Source organism: Cynara cardunculus, unplaced genomic scaffold (genome assembly GCF_001531365.2).
Source record: "Cynara cardunculus var. scolymus isolate 2C unplaced genomic scaffold, CcrdV1 Un_Scaffold_509, whole genome shotgun sequence".
NCBI classification, from domain to species: Eukaryota; Viridiplantae; Streptophyta; class Magnoliopsida; order Asterales; family Asteraceae; genus Cynara; species Cynara cardunculus.
The window spans coordinates 69,875-82,610 of NW_020200583.1; the positions used below are offsets into that span (position 1 = coordinate 69,875).

General features: G+C 32.4%; 1 protein-coding gene and 1 long non-coding RNA gene across 2 annotated transcripts; one reads left to right on the forward strand and one right to left on the reverse strand.

The window, feature by feature from the left end:
- Positions 1-33: 33 nt before the first annotated feature.
- Positions 34-881, reverse strand: LOC112501754 (ethylene-responsive transcription factor ERF014-like). Its single transcript, XM_025105468.1, has one exon. The coding sequence runs from the start codon at positions 814-816 to the stop codon at positions 193-195; it is 624 nt and encodes a 207-aa protein (XP_024961236.1). The 5' UTR covers positions 817-881; the 3' UTR covers positions 34-192.
- Positions 882-4,019: 3,138 nt separating this feature from the next.
- LOC112501753 lies at positions 4,020-6,645 on the forward strand. The gene is made up of 3 exons (XR_003067561.1): positions 4,020-4,150; positions 5,045-5,166; positions 6,082-6,645. It is a non-coding gene; the product is annotated as an uncharacterized LOC112501753 (long non-coding RNA).
- The last annotated feature ends 6,091 nt before the right edge of the window (positions 6,646-12,736 follow it).

A 12,736-nucleotide genomic window follows, 5' to 3' on the forward strand; every position in this document is an offset into this window, starting at 1 on the left:
TTATATATATGTGTATAAAGAGAGACAGATAGATAGATAAATAAAATTAATTATTGATGACAATAGAATTTCTTACAATTATATTGAGAGTAAATGATGATCTTCAAGGAAAATAATATTGAAGATCATCTAAAAAATAATTAATTAATAAGTCTCGTTTCAATTTCAACGTGGAACTCCAACACTAAAAATTCAGTAGAAGCTCCAGAGAGGAATATCACCATCTTCATCAACATCTTCGACCATCCAAGAACATGAAGGATCAAATATTGGTTCACCGAACATCAAATCGTTGAATATCGGTGCATCCAAGTTGCACCAAGACCACGGTTCGTAAATGGTTGTGTCAAAAGAATCGTTTGCCAGCAAAATTTCATCGTCAAACGGACTCGTCGGTAAATGCAAAGACGACGAAGTTGGAGAAGAAAGAAACGATGAATTAGATGGAGAATGCATTGGCAGTGGTGGACTGGCGGTGGTAGTGGTTGCATTGGTGACGGGTTCGGTGGTGGCTGCAGCAGTGGCCGCCACTTTTTGGATTGATTTAGGAGACATAGCAGTGGTGGAATAGTGGAGGTGGTTGTAATGATGTGGTGGAAAGTTGAGATTGGCCGATGGTCCTTTTAGGCACAAAAGGGCGGCATCGTAGGCTCTTGCTGCAGCCTCGGGCGTGGAGTGTGATCCTAACCATATTCTCGTCTTTTGATTGGGTGCTCGAATTTCGGAAACCCACGAACCCCAACTTCTCATCCTCACTCCTTTGTACTTCTTTTTGCTCAACGTCTCGTGATGGGTATTTTGGTCTTTTTTCTTCATCAGATAATTGAAGTTATATGTACGTCTTTGTTTAATTTGAAAAAAGATAAGACTCAAACCTTGAAATAAGTGAAGATGAAGGAGGGCATATTGTGGATTTTATAGTGTCAGTGAGCAAAAGACAAGTGGAATTGGATGACAGGAGATACCTTTCTATTCAAAGCATCGAAATGACTATTTTCTCCTTAGTTCAAACCAGTGAACACTATTTACATATATACCCCTTCCATTATCACTTGTTTGTCATTCAAATCCCTAAACTTTTGTATAACATGGAATCCGTTTAGCCAATGCTACATTCTTTCTTAAAAGAAGCCCCATTTGATTCTTATCGTTTAAAATCGGAAAGAAAAAACTAAAAATGGAATAAGAGGTGTAAACTGTTATTTTTGATTTCATCAAAAGGTATTCAAATTATACAGACATAACATAACTGTACTGTAAATCATTTTTAACATGTATATTGAGCGTTTGTTGATTAAATTTTTATAAAATGACCAGCTGTCTTTATTTTGCTTATAGTATAATCAACATATATTCTTTCCATCAGTGTCGGATTTATATCATTTTAACTCCAGGACACATAATGTAATAACTTAACGAAGAAATATAAAAAATCAAGATTGTCAGTTATGTGCTTCTGGGTATACAACAATTCATGCTATCTTTTTAAATTAAATAACTATTTTTTGGATATGCACGTGCAAACTATGTAAATCCGTCCATGTTTCTATACAACACGAGCTACTTGAAAAAAAAAAAGTTTGGGGGAAATGATCAATTTGTTAAAGTTGAAGGGCGTATATGAAATTAGATAAAAATAGAGGTTGAAAATGAAAATTTGTTATTGTGAAAGCGAATAAGAGGGATTTCAGGAGTCTTACAAAGAAAAATGAAGCCATTGAAAGTCTATAGACATAACACAGAAGTTTCCTAAGCCAGATAAGAGGGCAAACCAAGTTAAATAATTTGATTCAAGAGTGTTGTTCTAGTGCATGTGAATCAAGGGCAAATCCGTAATTAACCAATTTAACACATGGTTTAATAATCCTTAATAATGCGGAAAGAATAAAAATGCTGATTCTTATTTTGTACATACGTATTTCTAAAATCCTCGAATGTGATATTATTGATATCTGAAATGTTTATGACGAAGTATGTTATATACAAAAAAAAAAAAATCAGATCAAAGTATATTGCATTTTCATACATTTTTTATGTAAATTTTGGGATCTCTGATCATGAATGTATTTACAGGGTGTTTGGATTGTTTATAAAAACAACTTATTGACTTATTTTTGTGTGACACCGGTAATAAGCACTTTTGAGTGTTTGGATAAACAACTTATGTCGATGTCAAACCGATAATAAGAAGTTTTTGAATAAGTTATACTCTTCTGACTTATAATAAGTTGATAAGTGTTTTTGTGAAAAAACATAAGTTATTTCAAATAAGCAATCTCAAACATCTAGTTAATGGTACACGACTCTTTCACATCATAATTTTCTCTTTACCACAACATATTTCTCTTTCTTACATATTTTTTAACCATGTACCTCCAATTATGAACCGGTTTAAATTCTAAATATATTATTTAATTGGATTGGGTCCCCATCATTTTGATGAAGAACCAGTTCATGTTTATGAACTTTTCCCTTCCACATTGACATTTAGGGGTTGTTTACAAAATGCTTACTTGGTAAGTGCTTACTCGGTAAATTTTTTAATCGGATGAAGATAATAAATGCCAAGAATCTTACTGGGTAAGAGCGATGAAAATGATAGAGTCTTATCCAGTAAGTGAATATGACAACTCTTACCTAGGTAAGCGTTTAACCTGTAAATTGTTGCATTCGATACGTTTTAATGTACTAAAATCTTACGCATCAAAATAAAATTATAGTGTTGACTTCTATCGGTAAACACTTACCGGATAAGCATTTAGGTAAACAGCCCCTTACTGTTTTCTTCAAAAAACATCTCCAATAAATTCTTTAAATTTCTCCGTAATAGAAAACTAAAACTCAAAATCTCCAAAAAGAATTACATTTAACTCTAACAGATTTTCTATTTTGAAGATTGCAACATTAATTATATTATTAAAATGTTCAATGCATTTTATAAAATATTATTTATTTCACATAATCATTTAACATCAAAGTTTATTATTTGTAAAAATAATAAAATATTGTTTCTCTCTCATGATAAACATTTTTTAAGAGTTCTCTGAATTTGGAAAATTCCACACCCTGTCAGTCTGTCATGATTTCTCCATTTTAGAAAAAGTTTTGAAGAATTTCTTCGATTCAAATTTTTTTGTCCAAAATCTCTATTTTCTTCATTTTAAAAGAAATTATAAATAATTTATGAAAATTTATAAAAAATTTTATGAACCAGTCTACTAGGTTTGAGAACTTTCTGATTATATAGATGTCACATAAGAAATACCAAAAAAAAAAAAACTTTTAAAATAGGATTTACATCAATTGCATTTTCATGTAATTTTAAAAGAATTGAATAAAATGTCTTAATTTTTGTTTTACTTAGGACATGTTTAATTATTTAAAAGTTTTTGTTTTTTGATGTGATTTTTTTTAATTCAATTTTTTATTATAATTTAATTCAGATTTAATAACGGAGTAATTTATTTTTGATTTAATAATATAATTTTTTATATTAAGTATTTTGTTATAATTTAATGATTATTATAATTATATTATATAATATTTAAATTGAAATGTTTATCTGCGATTAGTTACACGAATTCAAACATGAAGTTTTAATAAGTTATACTTACGCATAATTTATTTGTAATCTTGATTTTAAGTAATATATATTAATAAACGGTATTTCATATATAAAAAATAGTTCTTAAGAATTTTTATGAAATACTTTATAATATAATGTAGATATATAATCGAAGAAAATATATATATATATAAATTTAATAGTAGAGTTACAAAGAGGACGCGCTAATATGGAACAGGGGCTCCATACCCTGCGAACTATCAGCCAGCTGTTGCTCTTCTGGCTTTCAGTTACTGTAGACCTGGTCGTCGCTATCCTTTTCGACCAAAATGTCACTTTCTGGGAAACAATCTATATTTTCATTTTCTACCCCCAATCTTTCAATATCTTTAATTTCACCTCTAACATTTGCATAACGATATCATATCTATTCTTCACAAATGCAATTATGATGGAGAGGTGCTTTCTGTTACTGATTCAGTCAATGGCTTAGAGGTAATATACGTCTCTCATATGCGATTGCGGTGACTCGCTTTTCCAGATTTGCTCTCTCCGACGATGCTTCAACGTCTTTGATCGAATCAGGTAAGACTTTTCTGTTCTTAAGCTTTGATTTCGATTTTAGGATTTTGTAGGATTCTGATCGTAGATTTGCTAATTGCTTTGATTGAAATTTCAACTGCTTCTCTTCGAACATTCTGTTTTTTTCCAAGTTTTGTTGCTTTTCGGTTCTTCAACTGGTTTCTGAGCTCTGTTTTTTAAGTATTCAAGGGTAGATATGTTATTGATGCAAATGTGACGTTAGAATTATGTTAAGGATATGTCTAGAAATATGTAAGATCTGATTGTTCTTTCTCTAATTTGTTGTATCTACACTTGTTTTCAAATATCGCGAAAAAACTAATATGGATGTTTGAGTAAATTTAATCGGAGAAATTGTTCTGTGCGTTGATTTTCATTAGGTTAATCATTGTTTTTTCGGTTCAACAAACATTATCTAACTTGATTTGTTAATTTCGATCAGGCCGCATCCATAGATTCTAATCACCTATTATAATGTAGGTGAATTCTCTTAAGTTTGTAGTTATATCCAAAGCCATCCACTAGGAGTTTGTGTGAAAACTTGAATTGGTGAAATTAATTGGTCATAATATCAATCTTCGGAAAAAAAAATTATTGTATTAGAAGAAATATAGAAGCAGGCAGCATTTGAATGTTAATGGAAGAGGTCAAGAGGTAGAGCAACATATTTTACATCTTAAGAACTGAATCTAGTGAAAAGCATTCTTAGATCATATCAACCGGTTTCTTGTAATATTAGAAGTTGTTTCTGTTTATAGTCTTTGGATCTCGTTAGGAGACGATAGATTGGACTTTGTGAGGCCTGTATGATCTCTTCATTTGAGTAGATTTTCATGTCTTTTTTTCTGTTAACCGTGGTTGGCTGGGCCAGCTTACGCACACCTCTAATAATCCCAGGTCCAAGAGAACAATCAGGAAAATCCCAGTGGTCTTGCAGGACTCGAACCGATGATCTTTAAGAAGAATCCCCAAAGACCCAAGCTTTATTGCTACTTGAGGGGTTGAGCCAACCCACAAAGGTTTTTCATTTCCTGATTAAAACATGATCTAGTTAACAAGATAATATATATATATATATATATATATATATACACACACACACATGGAATTTCCTAGAAAAATGATGGGTGACCAAATTTTCTCCAGAAAACTAATTTCAGCTCCTAATTTGCCCACCAACATGGTACATCAAATTAGGCTGTTGGTCATTAGCAGCAGCCTTCTCCTTGTTACTACCCCATTACAAATATTTCTTAACACCGAGTCATCTTTACATGTCCTGGAAACATCTTATGATATAGCTCAATTCACCAACATTTTGCTATATTTTAGCTAATAAATCAATCTGAAATTATCGATCCTCTATTCCTCTTTTTTGATAGAGTCCGTATTGGCTAGATTTACAACATTCGTTTTTCTATCAATAATGAAGCCGCATAGTAAACAGAGGCGGCACCGGCTCCCCACACTCACATGCTTACCCATCTTTATGTTTAAGAAACAATTATTTATTTCTTGTAACCTGTAACTGATTAACCATTTTGTAAGCTAATGTGTTTTTAAGTTGAATTATAGTGGTTATTAATTTGTTATTACCTCCAATTGTTATTGGACTCCAAGAAATCAAAAAGCTCATTTTTATTTTTTAACTTAATTTATTCATCTATGATTGGTGTTTCCCTAGACTTCAAATCCCAGCTCAGCTCCGCTCCGCTTGATATATGTTTGAGCCTTCTTTCTTTCTTAAAGGCTCTTGTAGAGAGTAGTCTGATGAGATTTCATATATTCTCATACCCGGTGGCATCATGAAATTTTAAAGTGCAAATCTAATGCCTTATTCTGTAGTTGCGTCGTTATTTTGCTTTTGAGGAGCATACGGTCATGTATCATCTATATGCTTACTCGTAGAATGGCTTTCGCTGCTGTGTTTATAGCTTTCTACGCTTACCGATTGATGAAGGAAGGTTCAAGACAAGAACATCGTTGGTTTGAAAAACCTGCGGTTTCATAATATGGATATCGAGAGCATCAAGTTATGGCACAGTAAATCCTTATCTTGCCACATTCTTCATCATCAAAATAGAATGCAGCTAGTACCTTCTTTTTACTTAAGACAATTGGTTTCGAGGTGATATAATTACACAAACTGGTGAGGGTTCGAGTCTGAGAGACACAGTTTGGGAGTCACAATTCCTTTGGGCATTGGGCTCCTAAGCCAGCCACCTAGCAAACTGTTATGAACCTGGTTTATCTCTCACATGATACTCTTTCGGGAGAGGCCGGCTCAAGTAGTCGGGTTACCGCCTTCCCTGTAAGAAACCGTTTATTGCCCAATCAGGACTTGCATCCCTACCTGGGTTCTAAGTTCACACAACCACACGTATCTTGTCAAATTGGTATACTTGTCTTAATATTACATGTTTTTAATTTATTTTACATTCAACTCCTGTGATCTTGAAGATTTATCTTTCACTTGCTGGCAATATTTGGACCCAATTAATATGATGCATCAGTTGTTTTTGGTTTCAAAATTTAGTACATCAAGAAGTGTGAATTGCATTTATAGAATTTTGGTTTTTGAAATACAATAAATTTAGTTTTCGTTTTTGTTTCTATCATGTGTAAGGATGATCATAATCATTGATTTAATGTAACCGGGGCGGACCTATATATGTTCGAGCACAATTTTGTACACCCGCTCAACTTATTTTCGCTAACATGATTTGTTTTTTGATGTAGGAAAGGTGTACCTGCATAACTTTGAGGGGTGCTCGTTCGGGGATATTTGAACATATAAGGAATATATCAACCAAAAAAAATCCCTCAAAATCAATAAATAAAAAAGCAAAACAAAAGTCTTTCGAAATCAACCAAAAAAGTTAAAACTCTCTCGAAATCAACCAAAAAACTTGAAAAATCTCTCGAAATGGTGGAATTCGGTTAAAAACATATCGAGCGACTTTACGAGTCTTTGATCTACTTTAAAGATGCACCTGTTCGACCATGGGCGGACCTACCTAAGTGGTATGGGTGGCACGTGTCACCGTATTATTTCTCTGCCGAAAGGGTAAAAAATTAGGTTTGTGAGCGGTGCTACCGTATCGTTTTAGAAGGTGCTGCCGTATTTTCTTGAAATCCAAATAGTGCAACTAAAAAATTTAGGCTTGTGAATGGTGCTACCGTATTTTCCTCAATTCTATGAAAACCATACTTTTTATAATTATTTTTGGGTATATATTGACCTTTTTCAAAAGATGAAGACATGTCGGATACAAGTTTAGGAGTTGTTTATTAGTCCTATAAAAACCATATTTTTTGTAATTATTTTTATATGTATATTATATTATTAGAGCTGTAAATGAACCGAATGTTCAGTGAACTGTTCGTGAACCGTTCGGCAGGAAGTTCATTTATTTAATAAATGAACGAACATGCACAATTTTTTTTGTTCATTTAGTTAAACGAACATGAACAAGAGTCACATTCGTTCATTTATGTTCGCTTATGTTCGTTCATTTACCGTTCGTTTACGTTCGTTTATATTCGTTCGTTTATATACTAAATTTAATATATAATCTTTTGTTTATTTAATTTGAATTCAAATAATATTTATGTATGTTTTTTTAGCCCGTCCGTTTATGTTCGTTCCTTTACGTTCGTTTAGCATGTTAATGAACGACCATAAACGAACATGCACATTTTTTTTGTTCATTTAGTTAAACGAACGAACACGAACAAGAGTCACATTCGTTCATTTATGTTCGCTTATGTTCGTTCATTTACCGTTCGCTTMCGTTCGTTTATATTCGTTCGTTTATGTTCGTTTATATACTAAATTTAATATATAATCTTTTGTTTATTTAATTTGAATTCAAATAATATTTATGTATGTTCTTTTAGCCCGTCTGTTTATAAATTCGTTCCTTTACGTTCGTTTAGCATGTTAATGAACGAACATAAACGAACACAAACACACCAGATTTCTAAATGAACGAACAAGAAAACGATGATTTTCGTTCGTTTACCGTTCGTGTTTGTCGGTTAAGTTAAACGAATGAACATGAACAAGCCTTCGTTATGTTCGTTTACAGTCCTATATTTTATATTAATTATATGGTGTCATCGTTTAAAAAAATTTATGGGTCCGTCCCTGTGTTCGACAAAAATCATAGATACACAACTAAATGTAATACGCCTTCTAAAATTCATATTTTGGGACAATCACCTGGAGTTGTTTACATTAGTTGATGATTTTGTAAGTTTAGCAATTAACTTAGGTGATGTTTATATCAAACGCTTACCCGAGTAACCGTTTTACAAGTCACTTTACTTTACCGGATGAATATGGCAAGGACAAAAAATCTTACCCGGTAAGAGCGAAGACAAGAATTGAGAGTCTTACCTGGTAAGTGAGGACGAAGACTCTTACCATGGTTAGCGCTTATTGGGATAAATTGTTGCATACGATGCGTTGAATTTTACCAGGTAAATGTTTAGGCAAACGGCGTCTTAATTTTAAAATATGAATTTTAAGAAGTTGGTTACATTAATTAAAGAATTTTAAAATTTTGTTACGATATTAACGATTTTGATTTCTTGTTGCATATAATAAATAACAAATGCAATTTTTTATTATATTTAGGTGCAATTTTCCCTTTTCAGAATTGATGTTCATTTTATTATATCCGAATTATGCATCTTTAAAAAATAACTTGTTTAATCAAATTTTCTGATATGTTCGATTCTACTGATAACACTTGTACCATTAGGTTAACAATCTTTTTGATTACTTCGAGTAAATTTGTATCTGTATAACCGGTTGTTGTGTTCTTTCCATTTATTCTTATGTTTTTATGTTAGTGATTGTTCATAATTTAAATCCAAGAAGTAAAACCGTTAGAAACATAATAGCATCATACTAATTGTACATGTACGAATCAGATATAGAATTACCATCGATGTTTCAAAGTGCGACGATTAGGAAATTATGGATCCTAACATCTATGACTTATCATAAATGCAAGACGGTGAAATTATCATAATGATTAAAAGACTTTGTATAATTTAATGCAAGAGTTGTTGATAAATATTTTTAATCGACAAGAAATGATCAAAAATCACCATTTTACCCCTCTATTGTTTTTTATTTGGTTTCAATTTATGGTTATCTATTAAAAAGGTAATAATATTCATAAGCTTTATTAGCTTTTTAAGGCTTTAATTGGGCTTGGGCCAACATTTTGGATTCTGCTTTCAATGGGCTTTCTGTTATAAGATTTTTGGGCATCCAAAGTAGAGATGGCTAAATCGGCCCGGCCCGGGCTGGGACCGCCGGAGGACCGGGACCGGGACCGACAAAGGACCGGACCGGGACCGGTAAGGACCGGTTATGGGACCAAAAACCGGGACCGGTTGAGGTTTTTGGTAGTTTCGTGGGACCGGCCGAAAATTCAAATAATTTTATAAATAAATGTATTTTTAAATAATTTTATAATGTATTTTTAAATAATTTTATAATGTATTTTTATAAGAAAACGTAATTTTAATTATATTAAAACACATTTTTAATGTGTATTTGAGTGACCCAATTGTAAATTTTATAATGTATTAAAAATATATATCATTAAAAAAATAAAAAATAAAAATATCTTATTTTTTTAATGCAAGGACCAGTTGGGACCGGGACCGGGACCGGCGGCCCATAACCGGTTATGAAGTACCTTGACCGGTCCTATCATTTTCGAACGGGACCGGGACCGATTACGCCGGGACCGGTTATGGCCGGTTATGAGAAAGATGAGGACTGATTGGGACCGGCCCGGGACCGGTTTTTGGCCATCTCTAATCCAAAGTCATTATAAATGATGTTTTTACACTTTCAAATAAATTCAACATTTGATTAAATATAAAAACAACTATTATATGAAATACTATTTAATATATATATGAACCGAAAGAAAATTATGTGCGTTTGTACTTAAAGGGGTTGCTTATCAAATGATTATTGAATGTTATTTGTCTCAATGGTTGAGCATGATAAAGATCGAGAATCTGACTTGGTAAACAAGGGAGAAGACTCTTGCCCAGTTAGCGTTTACCGGGTTAGAGATGTTTACCAACAATCTATTTTGATGGTCGAGAATGTTACCCGATAAAGTAATTGTGGGCGGTGACTTTCGCCAGTAAGTGTTTATCTGATAAACATTTGGTAAAGGATCCTAAATGAGATCTCAAGACCCCCATTTACTGGCCACAGATCTCAAATGATACACCTTAGATCACCGGAACCAAATGATCCATCGGCATTAGGATAGAGATGAAGATATTTAAATTGCAAGAGAAATAAATGATTCAATGATCTGATCAAATATTATTATTACGGTTTGAGAGAAATTGACTTATCAGCCAACGCCTTTGTATCAAATAGTTTTTCATTCTACAAAGGAATTTGTAGTCGAAATGAATCAGGACGAAGAGAAACTTGAGGGTTATTCTGATATATGGTCGATAAGGCGGGTTGTTAGAGCATCTTCAATAAATTCTTCAAATTTTCTTCAAAACGTATAATCAAAATTCAAAATCTAACAAAAAGTTGCATTCAGCTCCAACAGCTTCTCCAAATATTTCATACATCTAATAAATCTAAACATTTAATTTCAAGATTTCTTATTGGTGAAAATATAATAATAAAAAATATTTCTTTCACGTGACAATCTTTTTGAAAAACTCTCCGAATTTTAATAATTTCACAATCTATCGTTGGAGGACCGGAACCGGGACCAGTCAAGGACCGGCCTAGCCCTGCCCGGGACCGGTAAGGACCGTTTATGGGACCGCCGGTTACATCCGATCATGGTTTTTGTCGGATTTGTGGGACCGGGACCGGTACCGGTTATCACCCGACATGAAATTAAAAAAAATGATTTCTTTTTTTTAAATATAGTCGTTACGTTTTTGACCCCTTTTTTGTATTTTTTGGCCTCTAAACAATATAAATATGTAACAAGATTGAGATGTTTACATATCAAGTTCTCAATTAACAAAAAACGCAAAAAATGTTCACAATTCTCGTAATAAAACGTTTTTTTAAGTGTATTTGAGTGACCTGTATGACAAATTTAATAATGTATTAAAAATATATATCATTAAAAATTATATTTTTAAGGGTGAGACCGGCGGCTCATAACTGGTTATAAACTAGCCTGACTGGTCTTTATCTATTCAACAGGGACCGGTTATAGCCGGTTATGAGAAATCTTGGGACCGGTTGGGCTCGGCCTGGCCTGGCTCGGAACCGATTTTTGGCCATGAAAGACTATAAAATTATATGGGCTTAAACATAAAAGTAACTATTTAGTTATTGGGCCTAATCATTAAAGCCCAACTATACCCATATAACAATTATTTGATTTCAAATATAATATTTTGAACATAAATATTAATGAAGAAAAAAATATTTGGTGGGTAAAGCTTATCTTTTTGGTTTATCAAATAATTTGTAGTACGATTGAATAATAAGCAAAGTATATAATATAATTTTCTGTAACTGAATGTTCGTGTTTAATTTATATCTGGCTTTTTTGTTGATTATAATAGCAGGCAGGAGTTACATCTGTGCAAGTGCAAGTCAGACTGAAGCCCTAAACAGATTAAGCATGGATCGGTTTTTACAACGATCAAATATGGGCTCTGTTCATTCCAAAAAGTGAACCAGTCAGTGATTTTTCATGTGATGATTAGTTAGAACCTTCAAAAAAGGGACCGATTTAAGTATTGGATTCGGGTCCGATCCAAGACATGATTGGGCATAGTCAAGGCCTGGTTTGGCATACAATTTTTATTGTACGTCTTATAATATTTCATACAGTGAAAAAAAAATCTCAGAGGTATTGGGTTCAAATCCAAGAAAGAACAAAAATCCCCCTGTGGCTACGAAGGTTCAAATGCGGTGACTCCGGGCTATCTGCAAAGCAAGTGGTCGCCCTGGGATTAGTCGGCTCGCATAGCGAGTTGTATACCTAGGTTAATAAAAAAAATATGATATAGAATTCGATAAATAGGGTATTATTATATCTTATTTTTATGTCATTTACAGATAAATGATACATCTTTTTCCTTATATAAGTATCTTTTACATATGTAAAAAAATCAACTGTTTATACTTGAAAGTTATAACAATCAAATTGAATTGTTAACGCTTATAAATTTTCGTGATATAAATAAATGGATCTATCATGAATTGCTTATGATTGGAACGATCTGTTCGATCTTATTTTTCAGCATTGGGACCAATTAAGAACTGATTTTTTGTTTGTCTTATTAAACCAGATTTTGAATTACCGATTCATCTTATGTTCTGCTTTCTTTTTCAATTTGACCAAAAAGCCAAAAGTTCTTTTTGAAAGATCATATACGTGATTGAGTTTTATTCTTTAATAAAACATATGTAAATTGTACTAAACGTCTTGAAAGCGAAAGGAAACCTTTTTTTTATTATTTAAAAATTAATATATTTATCATCCAAATGCATTTAAATATACAATAAGTTGCTATTTTTTTATTAAATATTTAATATAAATTTAAATTCAG